Source organism: Bufo gargarizans, chromosome 6 (genome assembly GCF_014858855.1).
Source record: "Bufo gargarizans isolate SCDJY-AF-19 chromosome 6, ASM1485885v1, whole genome shotgun sequence".
In the NCBI taxonomy this organism is placed as follows: Eukaryota; Metazoa; Chordata; class Amphibia; order Anura; family Bufonidae; genus Bufo; species Bufo gargarizans.
Window position 1 is genome coordinate 140,972,644 of NC_058085.1, and position 23,475 is coordinate 140,996,118.

The 23,475-nt window shown below is 41.5% G+C and overlaps 1 protein-coding gene across 4 annotated transcripts in view; it reads right to left on the reverse strand.

The window, feature by feature from the left end:
* Window positions 1-828: 828 nt before the first annotated feature.
* SCN4A (sodium voltage-gated channel alpha subunit 4) overlaps window positions 829-23,475 on the reverse strand; it is a 154,276-nt gene continuing 131,629 nt past the window's right edge. For 3 of the 4 annotated variants that reach the window (XM_044297786.1, XM_044297787.1, XM_044297789.1), the window contains 5 exons: window positions 19,592-19,645; window positions 18,609-18,746; window positions 18,378-18,482; window positions 9,768-10,038; window positions 4,837-7,801 (listed from right to left, as the gene is read on the reverse strand). In XM_044297786.1, coding sequence (XP_044153721.1) covers window positions 6,645-7,801; window positions 9,768-10,038; window positions 18,378-18,482; window positions 18,609-18,746; window positions 19,592-19,645 — 1,725 coding nt within the window. In that variant the 3' untranslated portion in view covers window positions 4,837-6,644. The other variant, XM_044297788.1, reaches the window with a different exon arrangement.

The following is a 23,475-nucleotide window of genomic DNA, read 5'->3' on the forward strand; positions in this document are numbered from 1 at the left end:
TATCCTTTCTGTGTTCTGCAAACCACGGATCCACAAAACACAGAAACCGGCTGAGTGCATGCCTCCATTTTCTTTTCCCCATCTTTAGAAATGTCCTATCCTTGTCCGCACAACGGACAAGAATAGGACATGTTCTATTTTTTTTTTCGTGGGACCGCTGCACAGACATACGATTGCGGACAGCACACTATGTACTGAAAAAAATGTAGATAGGATGCATGCCAAAAATACAGTCACATGCATAAAGCCTTAGACTAAGAGAGCAAGACATTGATGACTATATTGTCTAATAGATTTGAGTTTTAATATCCTGTCATGGTAGAGAAGACAAGTACAATGCCAGTGCAATGCATTGGGGTGTTGTATACAGTAGTAATATAAACTAGAAAAGCTACAATTTCTGGGGAAATTGTGTGAAGTGTTCTTGCCTCCACCAGTAGTCTACAACTGGAGTGGGCGGAGTAACTGTGTGGAGTGGCTGAGTAACTGTCGTGTGGTTGGAGTGGCTGGACTAACTGTGGAAAGGTTGGACTGGACAGAGTAACTTTATGGAGTGGGCAGAGTAACTGTGTGGAGTGTTTGGAGTGAGTAAAAATAGTAAACATTACACTAACCAATTGATTGATCAAATTTAAAAAGTGCACATAGCAAGCTTGATAGAGTGAGAAATGAATTTCAACTTTTATTTATTTATATAGCACATTTAATTGCAATGTTGTTGTCCAAAGTGCTTCACAGTTGCATTAAAACATACATTTATAAAAACATTAGCAGCCGATTTGTGTAGGTGGGCTTGAAAATGAGGGAGTGGTGGCAGTTTAGAAATCATGTCCTGATTTTTCAGCTCACACTCTAGGTTTTGTCACTCTGCTGGCTGCTCACACACCTGGGTTCCTATGGCAACTCACTCTACAGCAAGGGCAGAGAAGAGTGGTTAAAAACAAACTGCTCCAGCTCACATCACTGGCGGTTGCTATCTTCTAACGGTTGTAGTTTATAAATTTTTAATCCTACAGCGAAGAGCTTTATAATGTGAGAATCACAAGACCCAGACCTACATTTTAATGCATAGTATGTCTCTGAAATATTAAAAATGAAGGCACAGTCGCAGTTTAGAGATTGCCATTCAAATCTGAGGTGGCTAGAGTGGAGTTTCAATGAATGTCAATGGGCGGCGTGAGTTGCAAACAAATAGTCATATTGTGAAAACTATCAGGACTATGGCTTAGACATTTTTAGTGCCAGCAGGGAAAGCTGAACATTTTGATATAAGATTTGTGTAGGTGGGCTTGAAAATGAGAGAGTGGTGGCAGTTTAAAAATTATGTCCTGATTTTTCAGCTCACACTCTAGCTTTTGTCAGCTCCCACTCTAGTTTTGAACATTCCGCCATTCATTCCTATTTCCTATTTCGCCACAAAAATGCGGATATTTTGTGAACCATTTGGCGAAATTTTCCACAAAGTAATAGCACACCAATCGGGAACAATCCGCACGTTTCGGTATATTACTGTCTATGTAGTGTAAAAACTGTGGGAGGAGTTAGGGTGGTAAATTTGGCTATAATAATAAGAATATATATGTGAGATAACAGTAAGTGGTCTTGCCATGCAAGAACACTTAATAATCCAAATACTTCACAGTATCAACAGCCACATTTACTGACATTTTCGTCCATTTATAGAAATATTATATATATTATAATGGAAGAGTAATGCTCAGTCCCTTCCATATATCAGATCAGTTCAGATTAATCTGAAAAAAATAAATAAAAAAATGAAAACTAATTTTAAGAGCTTGAAAGACATTTAAAGCATCTAAATCTCCTTCCTTGAGGAGAAAAAGAAAGTTGGATGTAAACTACTTTCTTATTATCTGTGATAATGTCCCATATAGTCATGTTGGACATCTTTAGTTCTTGATGTTATCCTATATCAGGAGTGGAGATGGGCTCTTCATATGGACCAAAGTATTCCCTCTTTCTTGCTTGTAGTGGTGATCAAGAGTTCAAAATATGGGGCTCGGGGTAAGACTTGCGAGTTTTAAACTAGGCCGTCATCAATCGTAAGAAATCGAAAATCGAAATCATGCTGGTAATCCCTAGCACCTTCTTGTTCATGGAACAGGAATTACGGTTGTTACCAGGCCTTGTTACCAAAAGACAGATACACTTCTGCAGAAAACTGTCTCAAGGATATAGCATTCAGTTCTTTCCCAGTGTCAATTTCTGTCATAAGATGGGAACAAGATATAAGAAAAACAAATGTAGGCCAAGCTACTGATTCTAGTCCAGTTAGCGCATTTTTAGCCCAAAGCCTTGGCAGGACATGCTAGCAGAAAGCATACAAGCCACACAAAGCGGTTATCAAATAAGCAGTCATTGCTTCTATAACATTATAATAATAGATCATTATAGCGATCAGAGCTTTGTTTTTCTAATAAATCTTCCATATAAATACAGAAAGATGCATAAAAAAAATCAGGCTTCTTTCAGCTACTACTAGTTTGGTTGAATTACTTGGGTTAAGGGCTCATTCAGACGACTGTATGAATGGGTCTGCATCCATTCTGTAATTTTACGGAACTGGTGCGGCCCCCTTCATTTCAATGGGGCTGCAAAAGATGCGATCAGCACACCGTGTGCTGTCTCCACCCGTAGTTCCGTTCTGTGGCCCCGCAAGAAAGATGGAGCTGACAAGAATAGTAATTTCTATCATAGTACTGGCCATGTGCCGTCCGCACAGGCAAATTTACCGGTGGGCCGATACCCAGATGGCTACCTGAGCCCTCCTCATGACCGGCTAGTGGAAGTTTTTGGGGATGTATTTTGTGCTGTTGCCAGTATTTTGTGATGCACTGTGGTATTTGACTCCGTTGGGGTGGTATAATGTGCCACAATATGGTATTGCTGGCCACACCTACTTGTGTTGGCCCTGCCCTCCATCAATTTGGACCCGACTACAAAACTCGGCCACTTTTATTTGCAAGTCCACCCTTGTGTCCGTGAAATGCAGAATGCACAAGGCCGGGTATCTGTGTTTTGCAATTTGCTGACCGCAAAACACTACAATAATCTGAACAAGCCCTTACTCAGTTATAGCAGCTTTTTTTTTTTTTTTTTTTTTTTTAATATGTGAGTTAACCTTTACGATCCTACACTGCCTGTACCCAAAAAAAGTCGCCACCTGGATTTAACTAAGCAAATAGTTATGAGCCTCCTATTGGATAATTACTACATGGGCGATTATCTTTCAGCAGGCAACAAGTTATTTAACCCCAACTGGTGCAATGAGTTGCTTCTCATTTCTTAAACAACCATGTCGAAAGATACATCTCGTGGTCGTGGAAAAGATGTTAGTCTGTTTGAGAAGAGTCAAATTATTGGCATGCATTAAGCATAGAAAACATCTAAGGAGATTGCAGAAACTACTAAAATTGCGCTAAGAACTGTCCAACGCATGTTTAATAGTGAAAGTAACAGCATTTCCACACTCACAATGTGAAGGGAACTCAAGGGATTTGGACTGAACAGCTCTGTAGCCGTAAGAAAACCACTAATCAGTGAGGCAAACCAGAAAAAAAGGCTTCAATTTGCTAGGGAGCATAAAGATTGGACTCTGGAGCAATGGAAGAAGGTCATGTGGTCTGATGAGTCGAGATGTACCCTGTTCCAGAGCGATGGGCGCATCAGGGTAAGAAGAGAGGCAAATAAAGTAATGCACCCATCATGCCTAGTGCCTACTGTAAAAGCCTGGGGGGGGGGGGGGGGCAGTGCTATGATCTGGGGTTGCTGCAGTTTGTCAGGTCTAGGTTCAGCAACAGTATATGCTCCAAGAATGAGGTCAGCTGACTACCTGAACATACTGAATGACCAGGTTATTCCATAAATGGATTTGTTCTTCCCTGATGGCAGAGGCATATTCCAAGATGACAATGCCAGGATTCATGGGGCTCAAACTGTGAAAGAGTGGTTCAGGGAGCATGAGACATCATTTTCACACATGGATTGGCCACCACAGAGTCCAGACCTTAACCCTATTGAGAATCTTTGGGATGTGCTGGAGAAGGCTTTGCACAGCAGTGATGAGACTCTACAATCATCAATGCAAGATCTTGGTAAAAAATTAATGCAATACTGGATGGAAATAAATCTTGTGACATTGCAGAACAGAAGCTTATCGAAACAATGCCACAGCAAATGCGTGTCGTAATCAAAGCTAAAGACGAAATATTAGAGTGTGTGACCTTTTTTTTTATGGTGGCAACTTTTTTTGGGGACAGGCAGTGTATGTTGTATTGTTCCAGACTTACAGCTTGTATTATAGTCTAGTGTTGCATTTATAATTCTGCTGGTTGTTATCGGAAACAGACAACAAATCTGTTGTCTGACACGCCCCTTGCAGCTTAGTTGCTGTAATGGTGCACAGATAGTGTTTCCCACATAAGATTTCTGTACAGAGCTTGCTGTAAAAACAACACTTTTCATAGTGCAAATTCTCCACTCAAGCTGAGCCATAAGGTATTGCTGGATACTGGAAAATGTCAGTACTTTATTAAATCTATGTTGAACCTTCAGTGTACCAGCCTGTAAATATTCTTTATAAAGCAGATTTTTCACAGACACATTTCCCACTGGGGGGTTACAGGCTACAGCCATGCAATTGAGCTCTGCAAACAATAAGCTAGAACCATCTGAAGAACAGCATTTCATTTTCTATGCTGCACAACAGGGAGAATCTATCTCCTCAACCGCACAAAACCATATATACAAAATCATGCTCTGAGCACTCACATTGTTTTCACTGTGTGATATCAACGTCAAGGCATTACTGGAATGGAAAAAGGAAGATATAGGCTCAATGACGTCAGGTGGGGCTTGGTAATTTTACATTAACAACATCTAAATATTGTGGGATTGAGATGGTATGTATTTTTACATGTGCACTAACCATGACAAGTTTCTTATAGGTTCACTGAGTTTTCACAAAACTTTTGACATGCCAGAGACATATTAACAGTTTTGATTGGTGGCAGTCTGAATGCTAAGACCCCCACCGATCGCTAAATCGAGACAAGGGAAGCGCCTGCATTTTCTGCTCTCTCTCCTCGAAATCGCAATGGTCCCATAGACTTCAAATAAACTCCGTCTCCTGCAGCAAGAGAGAGCAAGATATATGAAGGCGTCTCATTCTAACAATTGGCAGGGGTCTCAGAACTCAGACCCCCACCAATTAAAACATTTGATATGTCTCTTTGACATATCAAACGTTTTTTGAAAACTCTGTGACCCTTTGAAGTTGAGGCCCATACTTAACTCAAATGTGATTTTTTTTTTGTACTGACTGTCTCCTGAAAATTGCATTATAGTAGTTATAGCGCTGTTCTTCTGATACAAAGATGACAGAGTTAAAATGTAAAGTTGTGTTTTCTTCAGACGTCACTAAAGGGATTTTAGGAGATTCCTGCACACTGCTTTTATCAGATAATTATAAATCTCAGACATGACTCAGAATGCTGTAGAATAAAAAATGATGGTATATTTACCTCTTTCTCTGAGGGCAGTGATTGTCTGCAGCGGTCAGGTGCTGTATACCTGTACATCACCGCTGCAGTTTGTAAACAAGTCATGGCAGGAGTACAAGATCGTTGGTACAGAGAATGGCATTTGGGAAAGAGATAAGTATAGCATTTTTTTGTTATTTCATAGCATTTGGGGGCATGGCATAGTATGCAGTAAGCTCCCCTAGTGGTGGCTGCAGGTCTGATATCTGGGACCCCCGCCGATCAGCTGTTTGAGAAGGCACTGGCGCTCATAGTAGTGCCGCGGCCTTCTCCCTGTTTGCCAAGTACAGCACCATCCATTTGATAGTGGCTGTGCTTAGTATCGCAGCTCAGCCCCATTCACTTCAGCTGCACCTCGGCCATGTAACCAATGAACATGTCATTAGATGGCCTAGGTAAAGCTGTGAGAAGGCTGCGGTGCTGCTGACCTATCCAGAGGATAGATCATTAGTAAAAAGATCTCAAAAAAACACTTTGGAAAAGTCACAGATGTACTTGAACGTGAAGGTTTATAAAGCTTCTCCAGTAACATAAAACTTTTATAGGAAATACTAAGGCTAGGTGCATAATACTGTTTTGATATTCGTTTAATGCAGTGTTCCTCAACTCCAGTCCTCAGGACCCACCTACCAGTCATGTTTTCAGGATTTCTTTAGTATTGAGCAGGTGATATAATTAGTGTCCATACATCAGAACTTACCACCGCTATTCATTCTGTGGGATATTCTCAAATCATGACCGGTAGGTGGACTGGAGTTGAGGAACACTGGTTTAATTTATACAAAAACGAATACTTTAATAGATGCCACAGACAGATTGTCCCATTGAATTTTGTATAAGTATATGGCAACTGTCAAAAATATCAATGTATGTATAAAAATAATAAATTAAAAATAAATTAGATTTCCTGTACAAAGTCAACTTAAAGTTGCAAATTGTATAAATATGCATGTTATCTATATGCCGGATATCCTATTTGGGGGGACTAAAATTTAGTGCTAAATCTTAATGAGAATCAAATTAAAGTGATATAAAACTGCTCTGTATACAGAAGAGCCCCCTCCATTTTTTTCTATTAAAAAGCTAAACATCTGACTTCCTTACATCATCACTGCTGCGTGAAAACCTGTTAGTTAAATGTGGATGTTGAGTTCCATTGGTTCCTCCATCCTCAAGATGTCCATAGGTAGTGTTTATTCTGTTTGCCACCAAACCTTCTTTCTCTGGAGGGTCCTCAACGGTTGAGTCTAAATCTTGGCTATGACGGTAGACATATGAGGCTTGTTTTACTGAACGCTTCAGTAGATGCCTACGGAAAGCCCTCTGGATTTTGATGGCACATACTTCTTCCTGTTTCCGTTTCAAAGTGGTAGTGATTGGTTCATAAGATACTTTGGAAGGATTGGCTGCCATAAATTTTTCCTCCATTGAGGCTTTTAGAGCATCCATTTCTCCAGAGTCTCCCAGCACTTCTTTAGTCAATGCAAATAAAATGTCTAAGCAATGTATCTTATCTCCAGTTACCATAGGGAGGTCCAAAGTAATCAGTTTAATTTTGTTGGGTTTCGCGATCCGTAATGGTTCTTGTAAAGTATCCACAAAATCTGACATTCTGCTGTATTCAACAAACTGACTTGCATCAGGATCAAATTTCTCCCAAGTTTCATAAAACATCTCAAAATCGTCCTCGCATAGGGGCTCACCGCTTTCTTCTGTGGCCACATTAAAATTCTCAAGGATAATGGCAATGTACATATTAACTACAATCAAAAACGAGATAATGATATAACTACAGAAAAACATAATGCCCATGGATGGATTTCCACAGTTCCCACGCACAGCTGTTCCAGGGTTCTCTGCATGAGGATCACAGTCCGGTGGCCCACTGTTTAGAATTGGATTCAGAAGTCCATCCCATCCTGCTGAGGTGGTTATTTCAAACAAGCAAATCATACTATTCCCAAATGTCTCAAAATTAAACATATCATCAATGCCAGATTCCTTCTTCACATAGGCGAAGTTAGACATCCCAAATATTGAGTAAATGAACATCACTAAAAACAATAGTAGACCAATATTGAATAGGGCTGGGAGAGACATCATCAGAGCAAACAGAAGAGTACGGATTCCCTTAGCTCCTTTAATGAGTCGAAGGACCCTTCCAATTCTTGCAAGTCGGATCACTCTAAAAAGTGTTGGTGACACAAAGTATTCCGCTATGAGGTCTGAGAGGACAATACCTAGAGAGAAAAGAAAAAGTTACAAGATGGACAAGGAATACTGAATATAGTTAAAGCAACCCTCTAGGCTCCCCCTTACTAGGCTTAATTTGCTTTACTGTATATGTAGTAATGATCTTTTTGTCATTGATGGTTCAGTAGTAGTCTGTATTCTATAATCATCTCTGACATCATGCACTGACTTCCTGGTGAGCATGAGATAAACCTGTGTGTATACACAGCAGCCAACCTAGGGTTGGACAATATCAAAAATATTCAGACGATAACGATAATAAAAAAGTTATCGCGATAACGATATATATCGCAATAAATACCCTTTTTAAAGAAAAAAACACAAGGAGACGTTATACTGTATGGGGGGCCACAAGGAGACATTATACTGTATGGGGGGCAGCCACAAGGGGACGTTATACTGTATGGGGGCAGCCACAAGGAGACGTTAGACTGTATGGGGGCAGCCACAAGGAGACGTTAGACTGTATGGGGGCAGCCACAAGGAGACATTATACTGTATGGGGGCAGCCACAAGGGGATGTTATACTGTATGGGGGGACACAAGGGGACGTTATACTGTATGGTGGGGACACAAGGGGACGTTATACTGTATGGGGGGACACAAGGGGACGAGACGTTATACTGTATGGGGGGGACACAAGGGGACGTTATACTGTATGGGGGGACACAAGGGGACGTTATACTGTATAGGGGGGGACACAAGGGGACGTGACGTTATACTGTATGGGGGGACCACAAGGGGACGTTATACTGTATGGGGGGACACAAGGGGACGTGACGTTATACTGTATGGGGGCCAAAAGGAGACGTTATAATGGACTATGGGGCAGCAGCCAGCAGGAGACATTATACTGTATGGGTGGCCACAAGGAGACATGATGATGAGAGCAGCAGCCACAAGGAGACATTACAGTATTGGGGGCAGCAGCGCAGCCACAAGGAGACATTACAGTATGGGGGCAGCTGGCAGCAGCCACAAGGAGACATTACATACAGTATGGGGCTTGTGGGGGGCAGCAGCTGCCCCCCATGTCTTATGGACACCTGTGTGTCACGGCTGAGGATGGGGAAAACCCTCAGCCGTGCGATGCCAGAAGATGTTAATGGATGCTCGGCCAGGAAGACAGAATTAGGGAGCAGGTCACCTCCTAATACATCCCTAATCCGTCCCTAACTCCTAGCTGCATGGGCCGACCTTGAAGGTAGGAGGGCCCATGCTCAGGAACCTCAGATCCCTACTCACCCTCCGACCGGTCCCTGAACTAGGAGTAGGGTAAGACGACCTGTTCCTTCTGGACACGGAGGAACAGGAGTGTAACTGGCCAAGCTGCAAGGAATGGGGGGAAAAATACAACATACAGATATGACAGGCGAACTAAAGTAGTTCCAAACGTACCTGTCACAGCCACGCTGACTGGAACCCATGCATGACTACTAATGTCCACAAAACACTAAGGGACACAGCACACATATCACACAGGTAACCAGGACATCCATAGTTGCAATAAACAGATAACAAAGGAAAACATCAACTGAACATCATGACATAAAACTTATGACCACAAGGGTGGCCCCCACTGGCAGGTTGAATACACAGGAGGCTGCTCCAGCTAACCATGGCTGAAGTACCCCTAAGACTGGAGATAAACAATGAGGCTTTATAGGCCCAAGTAGTCACACCCACACAGACACGCCCAGTGTTCACATATGGTCCACAAAAAAAAAAAAAAAAAAAAGGAATAGACACGGAAAGAAAATACATTTGTGTGCATGAGCCCTTAATCTGCAATTCCACACATAAGCTGTGCCAGGACTTTTTCTGGTAGAATGCAGTTGTATTTTTCTAATCCTAGACAACCCCTTTAAAGGAACTCTCTTGACAAAACCAATATGCTGTGTTATGGGCCAGGATTCATTGCATATGTAGGATTACAATTCATTTACTACTTACCAGCTATAGAGATGATGACCACCACAAAATCAAAAATATTCCATCCGATAGTGAAGAAGTAATACCTCAGTGCGAACATTTTAAGGACGCACTCTGTAGTGAAGATGACAATAAACACAAGGTTGATTTGGAAAAGTATATTTACTTTCTCTTTACTTTGGTCATCTGTCTCAATCATCATTGTAATCATATTAAGGCAAATCAAGATCATAATAAAGATGTCAAAAGCTTGCTTGGAGATAAAATCAAAGACAGCTCCTTGGATCGGATTCTATATTATGAGACGGAAAGCATGGAAAAAAGAGTAAAAATAAGTAATTAGTAAAATAAATATAAACTTTTTGATGGAACATTCAGTATGCTTTGTTCTGTATAGTATCAATCTCTATTTTGCAACTATACCTTAGTGGAGAAATATATAATGATTAGAGATGAATGAATCAAAGCTGAATTTGATTCGACCGAAGGCGGTAACGAATCAAATTTTTTCCTAAAACGGCTGGTGCTCGTGTGAGGACATGGAAAAAGGATCTCTGGTAAGGCGGGATCACCCAGATTGACGTGCATGCATGCAGCCAATCAGCAGCCAGCCAGCCCTGTTATGTCATAGCCCTATAAATAGCAGCAGCCACCTTGGATTCTGCCATTTACCAGTGTACTGAGTGCAGGGAGAGACGTCAGCAGGTTCTATTCTAAGGACAGTATTAGAACTATTTAATTGTGCAGAAAAAGTGATTTACCGGTGCAGGGAAAGATAATTCAAGGTGTAGGGAAAGGATAGGGAGGAATCATTCCACAGCTTTTATGTTGAAAAGAGTTCTGTAGGGGAGGTTACAGCCTGGGTAATAGGAACATCTTGCTGCACTGACTGGGGACCCAAATTGCCATTATACAGCTTTGTAATTTCAGCCAACCTTTGTTATTGGGGTGCAAGTGCTGATTGATACAGGCATTAACAGGGTTTATTATAAGGAAATATTTCTACATCTTATTTGCCCTTGTGCGGTGCAGTTATATGTTCTAAAGCATTTTTTGGCTTTTATTAGTGGGAAGAAAAAGGCTTATTAGCTGTTGTGTGGTGAAGTGCTAAAATTACAGCCCTTTTTGTCGTGTATTAGTGGCAAAAGTAAAGTATATTTGCCGGTCTGCGGTCCAGTTATATGTTTTAAAGCCAATTTTGCCGTGTTTTAGCGGCAACCAAAAAATATATTCGCCATTCAGCGTTGCACTTATATGTTGAAAAGCCGTGTGTAGTGTAAAAGTGGAAATAAATTAGGGCCTGTTTGCTGTTCAGTGGTGCAGTTATATATTCTAAAGGCCTTTCTGCCGTGTCCTAGTGGCAAAAGAAAAATATGTTCAGCGTTCCACTTATATGTTCATTGTTAATTTTTTTATTTCAAGCATGTTTTTTTCCTTGAAAATTGATGGGTGATTGTAGACCTCATTTTGCTGTATGGACATAGTGGTGAAATGTTTTATGTGAAACAGGCTTTTTTGGGGGAAAATTGATGGGTGATTGTAGACTTTCTTCTGTATGAACTGAGTTCCATTATCCTTTCATTGGTGAAATTTTTTATAGCAAACATGTTGTTTCCTTCAAAATTGATGGGTGATTGTAGACCTCCTTTTGCTATATGGACCAAATTACGTAGTGGTGAAATTTTTCATGTGAAACAGGCTTTTTTGGGGAAAATTGATGGGTGATTGTAGACTTTCTTCTGTATGAACCGAATACCATTATCCTTTCATTGGTGAAATTGTTTATTGCAAACATGCTGTTTCCGGGAAAATTAATGGGTGATTGTAGACCTCCGTTTGCTGTATGGACCGAATCACGTTGTCGTGGGTCCTGCAGTAAACATAATGAAGACGCTGATGACAGCACACGAGCAGACTTTGCCTTTACCATCTATTCACAATGAATTCAAGCAGCTTGTGAAGTCAATGTGCAGCGACCGGGCCGCAGGGGCAACACGTGAGCTACAGTGGGCCGATGGGGGTAGTAGTAGTTTTACTCACGGTTAGCAGCACTCCCTGGGCAGGCATGCAGTGAAGCGAAGGACAGCACCAGTTTCTTCAGGGCACACTCTGTTGTCCAGGGAATACCACCAGATGTTGGTTGAGGTGCCCTTGGTGGAATGGGTTTTCTAGGTGCCTTGGAGTTCCCTGGTTCGTAATGGCAGCACCGTTAGGTGCAAAGGAAGGTGGTAGAAAGGACGAGGAGTCAATGGTTGTGAACAATGGGAATTTTACTAGATCTATTGTCTCAGAGTAGTCAGTACAGTTCAACTATATAGCAAAAGTAATAATCCAAATATTGGCTCAGCTGTAATCCTTGAAACAGGCTTGGCAGAAATCGCTTGCAGAGTTTCCTCTCTAACAGGTGGGAGAGATTCCTTCTTATATCTGTCTACACTATGTCCACACTCTAGCAGGTACTGGATATAATAACTTCTTACTTGTAATTAGTAATCCACAGGGCGGTCTCCCTAATGGCAGGCAAAAACCTTTGCTCCATTCTTTGTACAGGATGCTGTCCTAAACTCTGTTCCACAATGCCCATAGAGGAATGTGGTAATACACAACCACGCTTATAGTCGCCCGGTTGTGTCCAGGCGCTTTTAGGCCTCTCCCGGTCACTGGTGCTTGTGGAGCCCATGAGCTAATGCTGCTTCTATCTCCACTAGACTCACTCTATATCCATAAGCAACTCTGGTCTATGCTAGATAGCTGTAATACTGTTCTCCATGCTCCCTCAGCCTGGCCACAGCGAAGGGGCTACAATGGCAGCTACATCCTGGACAGGTGCTGCTCCACACCTCCTCACACATAGCTAGATTTCTTCCTGTTCTTCCACTGTTCTCCTGTTCTCCCTTGTATTACCAAACCCTCTGATATATATATATAAGTGGTGCCAGCACCGCCTAGGGGTGAATAGATGTAAAACAGCCTTTTATAAGGAATTTCCAGTTTACACAGCAATACATTGACATGATATATACAGAAGTTTGAAGTGCCCACAACCATTACTAAGTGGGAAGCTGCAAATGTCTCCAACTATGCCCCTCTTGTGATTTACATCAATTACATTATTTTCATATAGAGATCCAATAATTATATTGCAGGCATGTAGTGTATGCAAGCCATGTATGACCCCTCTCATCACTCCCACGCTGATCTACACCTGGTTTGCCTGGGCGAGTCACACATATCCCGGCTTTCTCCTCCACAACTCAAAATCGTAACCATGGTGACCAACAACGGGAAGAACATAGTATCGGTGCTGCGTCAAGGAGGGTTGAGCCATGCGTCCTGCATGGCACACGTGTTCTATCTGGGGGTCAAGCAGTTCCCCCAACGTACTCTGAAATGCGACGTTTCCACCCTTGGAATTTTACCCTCAATATGTTGGACCGACTATACGAACAGAGAAAGGCCATCAACGGTTTCTTGATGATCCAAACAGACAGGAGTACGTCCCTGTGTAACTTCGATGTCAGACAGTGACAGCTCATGCGTGACAACTGTCATTTTCTCAGGCCCTTGGAGGAGGCCATGTTATTTGTCAGTTGCCAGGACTACAGGATGAACAATGTCATTCCACTGCTTCATGTCCTGGAACAGATGCTGGTAAACCTGGCTGGTCAGGGGACTAGAGATGTGGCGCATAGAAAGATGGAGGCAGAGTTTGATACATTTGTCTGTCAAGATCTTTTTACAGTCAGTGAACAGGAACATCATTTATTGCAAGGATATGCAAACACCTACCAATGGGGTGTTGACCCAGAAGTAGGTCATCGGCACGAAGGAGCAGTCATTTTCACAGCTTGAGGTATCCTCCCGGAAGCTTGACCTCTGCACGCAGACGATCTGCATTGCAAAGCTTGTCTAAAAGAAAAATCCCGCAGTGCACCCCCTTGGAGGAAACTCTTGATCCGGCACAGGCTGCTTTGCTCCTTCAAAAACAATGGACTCTGTACAGCGCGACACCGATGTATCATTTCTCATACACCAGACTGAAAGAGTATTCCCAGCACCTGTCTGCCCACATAGCTGTCGAAAAGATGAAGTGGGCTCAGAGCTGAACCTAAAAGCCAAATTTTCCTGTTTACCTGGACTCAAAGGAAAGGACAGAGATCCACTGGCTGTGCTCATACAGATTTCATCCAAGCCTCCACTCACCAAGGCAAGCACAGAGGACCGGATTGTGTGGACAGGTTGGTTCTGCGGGACGTACACAGAGGACAATCTATTGGAGATGTTACCAGATACATTTACTTCCCTCCCGCTCTTCCTGTATAACAGCTCTGAGGCGCTCACGGCTATCGTAGGGACGTGGTTCCAAAGAAACTTTGACTGTTGTTTCGGTAAGCTGGTGATCAGTTCCCAGGACCTTACGTGGCTAGCAGAGATGTGGATCGGGTATGACATGTCTGGATCAGTGTCGGCCACAGAGCATGTTTTCTCTGTGGCTGCCGAACCTCGCATGGACATTTCCTATGCCATTCATGCAGAGGACTTCAAGACTTTATGGAATCATATTCATAAATCAAAGGACAAGGTCACGTTGGAGGAAGTAGACAATTCATTCCAATGTCTTTACTCGCATTTATTCAGACACTTTAAAATCCACTTATCAGCAACCCAGCTCATCACAGTGATGGCATCTGTGGCATCAGCGCATTGTGAAGAAAAAAGTGAAGTTCCTCAGTAAGGACTACCTAATCTGAGTGCTGGGATTCATCACAGAGCTGGCCATCAATAACATCCAGTATTGAACACTGACGACTCTCATCTCTGACCTTGTCCATAATGTTCGGAAACCCCCCGGACGTCTTACATGTCTCCGACATGATCCCTGCAGTGCTTACTACATGTTATACTGCTTCTTACCATTCTGTTTTTCCGTGGCTGTGAGACCTGCATATTTATGAAGATTTTCGAATGTTGTCTGAACCAACCAGTTACCTTCCAGCTGTGATTGTGTAGCCTGCACTGTAGGAATGAGCTGGAGTCGGCTTTTTGCTGGACTGTCCTCCAGTTATCAGCCATAACCCCATACATTTCATGATCAATATGTATTACCATCGTGGTCACCCCGACACTGATCGTCAATCCATTCTTGTTCATTAGGCACTTTTGTTTTAAGTTTGTTTTTTAAATCTTGTGGTTTTGCCCCTTCTGTGCCTGCTTTGTCCTGTTAGTGAAATATAAGTTTTTTTTCTCCCCGTTCAAAAAAACTAAAAATAAAAAATTGGCGTGTGATTTGGTAATTTGGTAGCCAAAAGTAGGAGTGTGTGCAAAACACATAATACATGCAAATATTCCCTTCACGTGTCATCTCTGTTTTGGATCCACTCCAGTTTTTTTGGGCAATACTGATGGATTACTAACCAAATGCTGGCCGAGTGAAGGTGGATGCTCCACAGACAGGATCTGTTTTTTGTGGGTTATTGTTCTGACGGATCAGAGGAAGGGCAAAATAATCAGTGACATCAACACAAACTTACTCCACTCTGTCGGGATGGGGGGGGGGGGGGGCTCTACTTGTATAAGCGTTTACTAGAACAGGTTCTGTAGACATCTATGTGGAATCAGCTGACGACAGTGTAAAAGGAGTGCGCTTCTTCTTGGCGCTAACATCGACCTATAAGGCTGAGTTCATACTTGAGTTATTTGGTCAGTTTTGGCCCCGTGACGGCCCAAATAAGTGAAGGGTGCAGTGATTCTAAGAGCGACGCCTGTCATCTGCATGTTATACGAACTCACAGTATTATTTCACTACCAAAGCAGACTCCCTCCCAAAATCGGCGAACCAGCAAATATCTTCTTTTTTTTTTTATTCGCTCATCTCTAATAATGATCTTAAAAAGTAAGCTAGACAGTGATGGAACTAATGCCCTAGAAGCTGCTATGAGACCTTCCATCAAAAGGATCCAACAGCAACTCAAAGTGGTTATCCCATGAGTTATGTAAATAATAAAAATCAGACATCATATAGTACATGATAATCTATTTCTAACAACACCAGAACCAGCCCTGTACCTCACATGGATCCAGAGATCTCTTGCTATGCTATTTCAGGCTGGCAAATCATGGGTAGTGTCCTTTCTGCTGTAACTCTTTCCCTGTAACCCTTACAACTTCTAACAGTAGATGTGGCTGGTGCCATTGAAGATTTAAACTGAGCACTTGCAACAGGGGCCTGATAGGATACTTAAAGTGGCCCTGGAAAAAAACTAAAATTGGCCCCAAGTTGTAGACGAGTCCAAATTGTCAGAAGGAGGGACAGCACTAGTAGGCAGAGATAACAGTAGGTGGGCCAGCAATACGGTAGTGCAGCACAAAATACTGTCCCAGAAGAACCAAATATTACAGTGTAGCATAAAATACTGCCCTATCACCATTTTGAGGACAGTGATACAGTTGAATTCAGCAGGGCATCTGTGGCCACTGGCCAGGGCATACGTAAGTACCTGACGCTCCTACCTGGGCATTGACCCACCAAGAAGTTTCCCTGTAGGGTATAAGACTAGTCTGCCCCTGGCTTGCGACCACCTCAGTTGGTTGATGGAGAAATAAGGAACAGAATAAACAGCAGGTGGCACTATACAGATACATTTTATCGAATAGCTCAGTGGCTATATATACAGGTCATTCTCAAAAAATTAGCATATTGTGATAAAGTTCATTATTTTCTGTAATGTACTGATAAACATTAGACTTTCATATATTTTAGATTCATTACACACCAACTGAAGTAGTTCAAGCCTTTTATTGTTTTAATATTGATGATTTTGGCATACAGCTCATGAAAACCCAAATTTCCTATCTCAAAAAATTAGCATATCATGAAAAGGTTCTCTAAACGAGCTATTAAACAAATCATCTGAATCAACTAATTAACTCTAAACACCTGCAAAAGATTCCTGAGGCTTTTAAAAACTCCCAGCCTGGTTCATTACTCAAAACCGCAATCATGGGTAAGTCTGCCGACCTGACTGCTGTCCAGAAGGCCATCATTTACACCCTCAAGCAAGAGGGTAAGACACAGAAAGAAATTTCTGAACGAATAGGCTGTTCCCAGAGTGCTGTATCAAGGCACCTCAGTGGGAAGTCTGTGGGAAGGAAAAAGTCTGGCAGAAAACGCTGCACAACGAGAAGAGGTGACCGGACCCTGAGGAAGATTGTGGAGAAGGACCGATTCCAGACCTTGGGGGACCTGCGGAAGCAGTGGACTGAGTCTGGAGTGGAAACATCCAGAGCCACCGTGTACAGGCGTGTGCAGGAAATGGGCTACGGGTGCCGCATTCCCCAGGTCAAGCCACTTTTGAACCAGAAACAGCGGCAGAAGCGCCTGACCTGGGCTACAGTGAAGCAGCACTGGACTGTTGCATGTCATTCGGAAATCAAGGTGCCAGAGTCTGGAGGAAGACTGGGGAGAGGGAAATGCCAAAATGCCTGAAGTCCAGTGTCAAGTACCCATAGTCAGTGATGGTCTGGGGTGCCATGTCAGCTGCTGGTGTTGGTCCACTGTGTTTTATCAAGGGCAGGGTCAATGCAGCTAGCTATCAGGAGATTTTGGAGCACTTCATGCTTCCATCTGCTGAAAAGCTTTATGGAGATGAAGATTTCATTTTTCAGCACGACCTGGCACCTGCTCACAGTGCCAAAACCACTGGTAAATGGTTTACTGACCATGGTATTACTGTGCTCAATTGGCCTGCCAACTCTCCTGACCTGAACCCCATAGAGAATCTGTGGGATATTGGGAAGAGAAAGTTGAGAGACGAAAGACCCAACACTCTGGATGAGCTTAAGGCCGCTATCGAAGCATCCTGGGCCTCCATAACACCTCAGCAGTGCCACAGGCTGATTGCCTCCATGCCACACCGCATTGAAGCAGTCATTTCTGCAAAAGGATTCCTGACCAAGTATTGAGTGCATAACTGAACATAATTATTTGAAGGTTGACTTTTTTTGTATTAAAAACACTTTTCTTTTATTGGTTGGATGAAATATGCTAATTTTTTTAGATAGGAATTTTGGGTTTTCATGAGCTGTGGCCAAAATCATCAATATTAAAACAATAAAAGGCTTGAAGTACTTCAGTTGATGTGTAATGAATCTAAAATATATGAAAGTCTAATGTTTATCAGTACATTACAGAAAATAATGAACTTTATCACAATATGCTAATTTTTTGAGAAGGACCTGTATTTTTTTTATTATGTGAAATTACAAAAGTATTCAGATCCAGGTGCTGGTTTGAAAAATGTAGAATATTTTTCCCATGATACTAAATGACTGCATATTGGTGGGATATGCAGTCACCTGCTGATCCCAATAATAAAGCTCCCTGGCTTCCTTGCTGTCTTACATTTAGACCATTTTCTATTCCTAAACCAGGCGTAGAAAATGATGAATGAGACAGGCCTGACGACCCGTCCCCTTCCCCACCCATGTCACTCCCCATTTTTAGATGTGGCGTGAACGCAGATTCTGCCGTAACATGATGTGCGACAGAATCTGTGTCAGATATACACCACAAAAGTGGCGTACATCTGTTAGTAGATGACCGCCAAAGTGTCTGCTGATGATCTATTTTACCTCTGGTCTAGGTATTGGTTTCACCGGCTTCTTTGAACCCAGTTTTTTCATGGCATTGTAGTATTTTTTCTGCTCTTCAGTCATGAAGATATCTTTACCTCCAAAGTATAAGAGAAAGACACATTTATTATTTGCAGGTTCATACACTAACATTTATCCAGTGGCCATAACACTGATTTCCATGAACTGTAAATGAGTGCATTGGCACTGTCACATTCATATAATACTTATCTTTTTCTTTTGCTGGTTAAAATTGTCTATGATGACACCAATAAAAAGGTTTAAAGTGAAGAAAGCCCCAAATATGATGAAAATCACAAAGTACAGGTACATATAGAGGTTAATTTCATACACGGGTTGGTCCTCAATCTGAAAAATAGAAGGAAAAATAATTTGAATTATTACAAGGAGATTTAAAAAAAAAACTATAACATAATCCTAACCAGTTCAAGACCGGGCCATTTTACCTCATTTGTGACCAGATAAAGTTTTGTTTTTATACATGCAGGTTAGAAAGCAATAACTTAGTTTTCCTGTTTGGTTATTAAAATATTTTTTTTCCTTTTTTTGAAACATGGGCTTTATTATTAGGTCATTTATTTTAGTATATTTTTCTTCTATATACCTGGGAAAATGTGAAAAAAAGGGGAGAAAAGAGTCTGTTCTCATTTTCTCTAAAATACTGTTTTCAACTGTATCCCCTTTCCGTTAGGGGACATATAGTTTACAGTTAGCAGGGTCAGGGCTAGAATTTGCATTGTGAGCTAGTAGTGGTGTTTTTTTTCCCCATATATATATATTTTTTTACATATTGTGCCCCCCATAAGGTCATACAAGACATTTGAGGGCATTTGAACATTAAATTTTTTACTATTGTTTATTTCCCTATGACTAGACTGAAATATTAGACACAACTTCAGGTGAAACACCTGGGGCATCACTGCAGAGCTGATCTGGGACTGCTCCTGCAGTTCCCTGGTACCCATCAATCATGTGATTGCTAGGATGCGGGAGGATGAAGAGCCATGACTGCTCTAGCCCTCTATCTAATTATTCTTGCTAATACAGAATTGTTGCTGCTCCCCCTGCCCAAGCCACCCAGGACAAATGCCCAACCGGCCCTCCCCATCCAAGATAGTCCTCTATTATGGGATTTGATGGACACAAACATAAGAATATTTCATCATACAAAATGGTCTAATACATTTACTTACATTCCTTGAGTCCACAGCTGCATACATGATATCCATCCAACCTTTAAATGTCGCCTATGTAGGGAAAAAAAAATTCTATGTTAATTTTTAACAAGATTTTAAAAAAGAGGTTTATGAACAAGGTTAAATTGCAAAATCACACACAACCCATGGACAAATGTAGCACTGTTTCTAGCAGAAAAAGGGTGGTGCTCTTAAAGCCATGGCGTTCTGGAGAGATTTTAATGTATCTGTAAGATTTTGGAATGAAAAGCTTGATACAAAAATACTGAAATTTGTGAGCAGGCACCACACCCTTGCAAAGAAAGTTAAGTGAAAGTTGTGTGTATGTAAATGGAGAATATATCTGAAAAGTGGTTAAAACATTATATGGTTAAAACATTTATTTCACTTTCTACTGACAAATCTTATTGTATTAAATCTTTTTTTACTTGTGATACCACAAATGCGATATATATTATTTCATGTGACCAATGTCAAGTGCAATATGTGGGGAGCACCATGCGATCAGTCAGAAATCGCCTAGGAGAACATAAAACCCAGCTAACAGAAACCTCTGGGTGCAGCTTAAACATTTTGTAAATAATCATAATAGTCTCATTGATACTTTAAAAGTTGTTATTATAGAAAAAGTGTCCAAGCCCCTACGTGGGGGTGATTGTGAGGAAAAAATGATGACGCAGAGAGGCTTTTTGGATATTAACATTAGACACCAGATATCCAGTCATTTAAATTATCCTTACTAACTCCGACATCAAAAATAGTGCTTCCCACAGAACCTAAATGGTTAACATAGCTTTTGCCTGCCTCCATACTGGTGTACCCAGTTAGCTGCCTATTTCTGAGATGTCCGCCTCTTGCATATTATACTATGAGTAAGACCCAGTGCTACTAGGTTCGAAACATGTCTTCCAGATGACCAGGGCTCTGTGTCATGTACCTTATTTTAATGGATTTTTTAAATAAAATGGGATTTTCTTAATTCGTTACCTCTAATGCCGGAATTATCTTTTCTATTGGACAACACTTCTTACACCACTGCTAGATTTACGGCCAGTCTAGCCGGCCCCAGAGCAAATTTTGGACCAAGGTCCCTGTTGTACAAACCGGATTCCCAAAAAGTTGGGACACTATTGGGACACAAATTGTAAATAAAAACTGAATGCAATGATGTGGATATGGCAAATGTCAATATTTTATTTGTAATAGAACGTAGATGACAGATCAAACGTTTAATCCGAGTAAATGTATCATTTTAAAGGAAAAATACGTTGATTCAAATTTTCACGGTGTCAACAAATCCCCAAAAAGTTGGGACAAGTAGCAATAAGAGGCTGGAAAAAGTAAATTTGAGCATAACAAAGAGCTGGAAGACCAATTAACACTAATTAGGTCAATTGGCAACATGATTGGGTATAAAAAGAGCTTCTCAGAGTGGCAGTGTCTCTCAGAAGCCAAGATGGGTAGAGGATCACCAATTCCCACAATGTTGCGCAGAAAGATAGTGGAGCAATATCAGAAAGGTGTTACCCAGCGAAAAATTGCAAAGACTTTGCATCTATCATCATCAACTGTGCATAACATCATCCGAAGATTCAGAGAATCTGGAACAATCTCTGTGCGTAAGGGTCAAGGCCGTAAAAGCATACTGGATGCCCGTGATCTCCGGGCCCTTAAACGACACTGCACCACAAACAGGAATGCTACTTTAAAGGAAATCGCAGAATGGGCTCAGGAATACTTCCAGAAACCATTACCAGTGAACACAATCCACCGTGCCATCCGCCGTTGCCAGCTGAAACTCTACGGTGCAAAGAAGAAGCCATTTCTAAGCAAGATCCACAAGCTCAGGTGTTTTCACTGGGCCAGGGATCATTTAAAATGGAGTGTGGCAAAATGGAAGACTGTTCTGTGGTCAGACGAGTCACGATTCAAAGTTCTTTTTGGAAATCTGGGACGCCATGTCATCCGGACCAAAGAGGACAAAGACAACCCAAGTTGTTATCAACGCTCAGTTCAGAAGCCTGCATCTCTGATGGTATGGGGTTGCATGAGTGCGTGTGGCATGGGCAGCTTACATGTCTGGAAAGGCACCATCAATGCAGAAAAATATATTCAGGTTCTAGAACAACATATGCCCCCATCCAGACGTCATCTCTTTCAGGGAAGACCCTGCATTTTTCAACAAGATAATGCCAGACCACATTCTGCATCAATAACAACATCATGGCTGCGTAGGAGAAGGATCCAGGTACTGAAATGGCCAGTCTGCAGTCCAGATCTTTCACCTATAGAGAACATTTGGCGCATCATAAAGAGGAAGGTACAACAAAGAAGGCCCAAGACGATTGAACAGTTAGAGGCCTGTATTAGACAAGAATGGGAGAGCATTCCTATTTCTAAACTTGAGAAACTGGTCTCCTCAGTCCCCAGACGTCTGTTGAGTGTTGTAAGAAGAAGGGGGGATGCCACACACTGGTGAAAATGGCCTTGTCCCTTGGGGATTTGTTGACACCATGAAATTCTGATTCAACATATTTTTCCCTTAAAATGGTACATTTTCTCAGTTTAAACTTTTGTTCCGTGATTTATGTTCTATTCTGAATAAAATATTAGAAGTTGGCACCTCCACATCATTGCATTCAGTTTTTATCCACGATTTATATAGTGTCCCAACTTATTTGGAATCCGGTTTGTATTATACCTAGAAATTTTACCACCCCAATCACACTTCTAAATATGTTACAGTTTTCCCCATTATTCTGTACTCAGACATTTTTGCTAATAAAAAATAAAAAGGAAAAACTAAAATTTCACATGGACATAAATATTCAGACTGTTTTCTATGGCCCTTGAAATGTATCTCTGGGGGCCTTCTATTTTTCTTGATCATCTTTGAGATGTTTTTATATCTTAAATGGAGTCCACCTGTGGTAAATTTACTAAACTAAGTAATTAGTAGAGACAGACCTTGGTAAGAGAGGTGACAAAGAACCCAATGGTCACACTGGCAGAACTCCAAAGATTCTGTGTGCAGATGGGAGAAACTTCTAAAAGGTCAACCATCACTGCAGCACTCCACTAATCAGGGCTTTAAAGCAGAGAGGCCAGAAAAACCTTCTCCACAGTAAAAGATACATGAAAGCCTGTCTGGAGTTTGCAAAAAAGTACCTAAAGGACTCTCAGACTGTGAGAAACAAGATTCTGTGGTCTAACGAAACCAAGATTAAACTTTTTGGCTTCAGTTCTAAGCATCATGTCTGGAAGAAACCTGGCAATATTTATCACCTGCCCAATACCATCTCTACAATAAAGTATGGTGGTGGCAGCGTAATGCTTTTCAGTGGCTGGCACAGAGAGACTGGTTAGGGTTGAGGGAAAGTTGAATGGAGCTCCGTACAGTATTAGAATATATTAGCTCCGATGAGCCGAGTTCGGGAAATGTTTTTTTACAGTAGAAATTAATTTATGAAGTTATTGCACAAAGTCTCGCGAGATTTCACGAAGCAATAACTTTGTCTCTTCGGAGCCAATACATTCTAATACTGTATGGCGCTTCTGCTCCGTACAGTATTAGAATGAAGTTTTATGCGAATCGACTTCGGATGTTTCCAAATGTAGTGTAAGTCCACAATGCACAGTCTATTGTAAATGCTGCCATCAGTTGTTACCAACTTAGTGATACTAATTATGCATACTTTTTTATTTTGTGACATAATAAACTTTTTTTATATATTTTAAACATTTTTGTTACAGGTTTTTCAGTTCCACTTGGAGACTTGAAAAATGTTTGAATACTACTGGAATATATCTGTATTGCATTGTATTATTCCTGTCAAATAATAAAATACGAAAGGGTGGTCCCTCAGGGGAGAAGGTGGTGC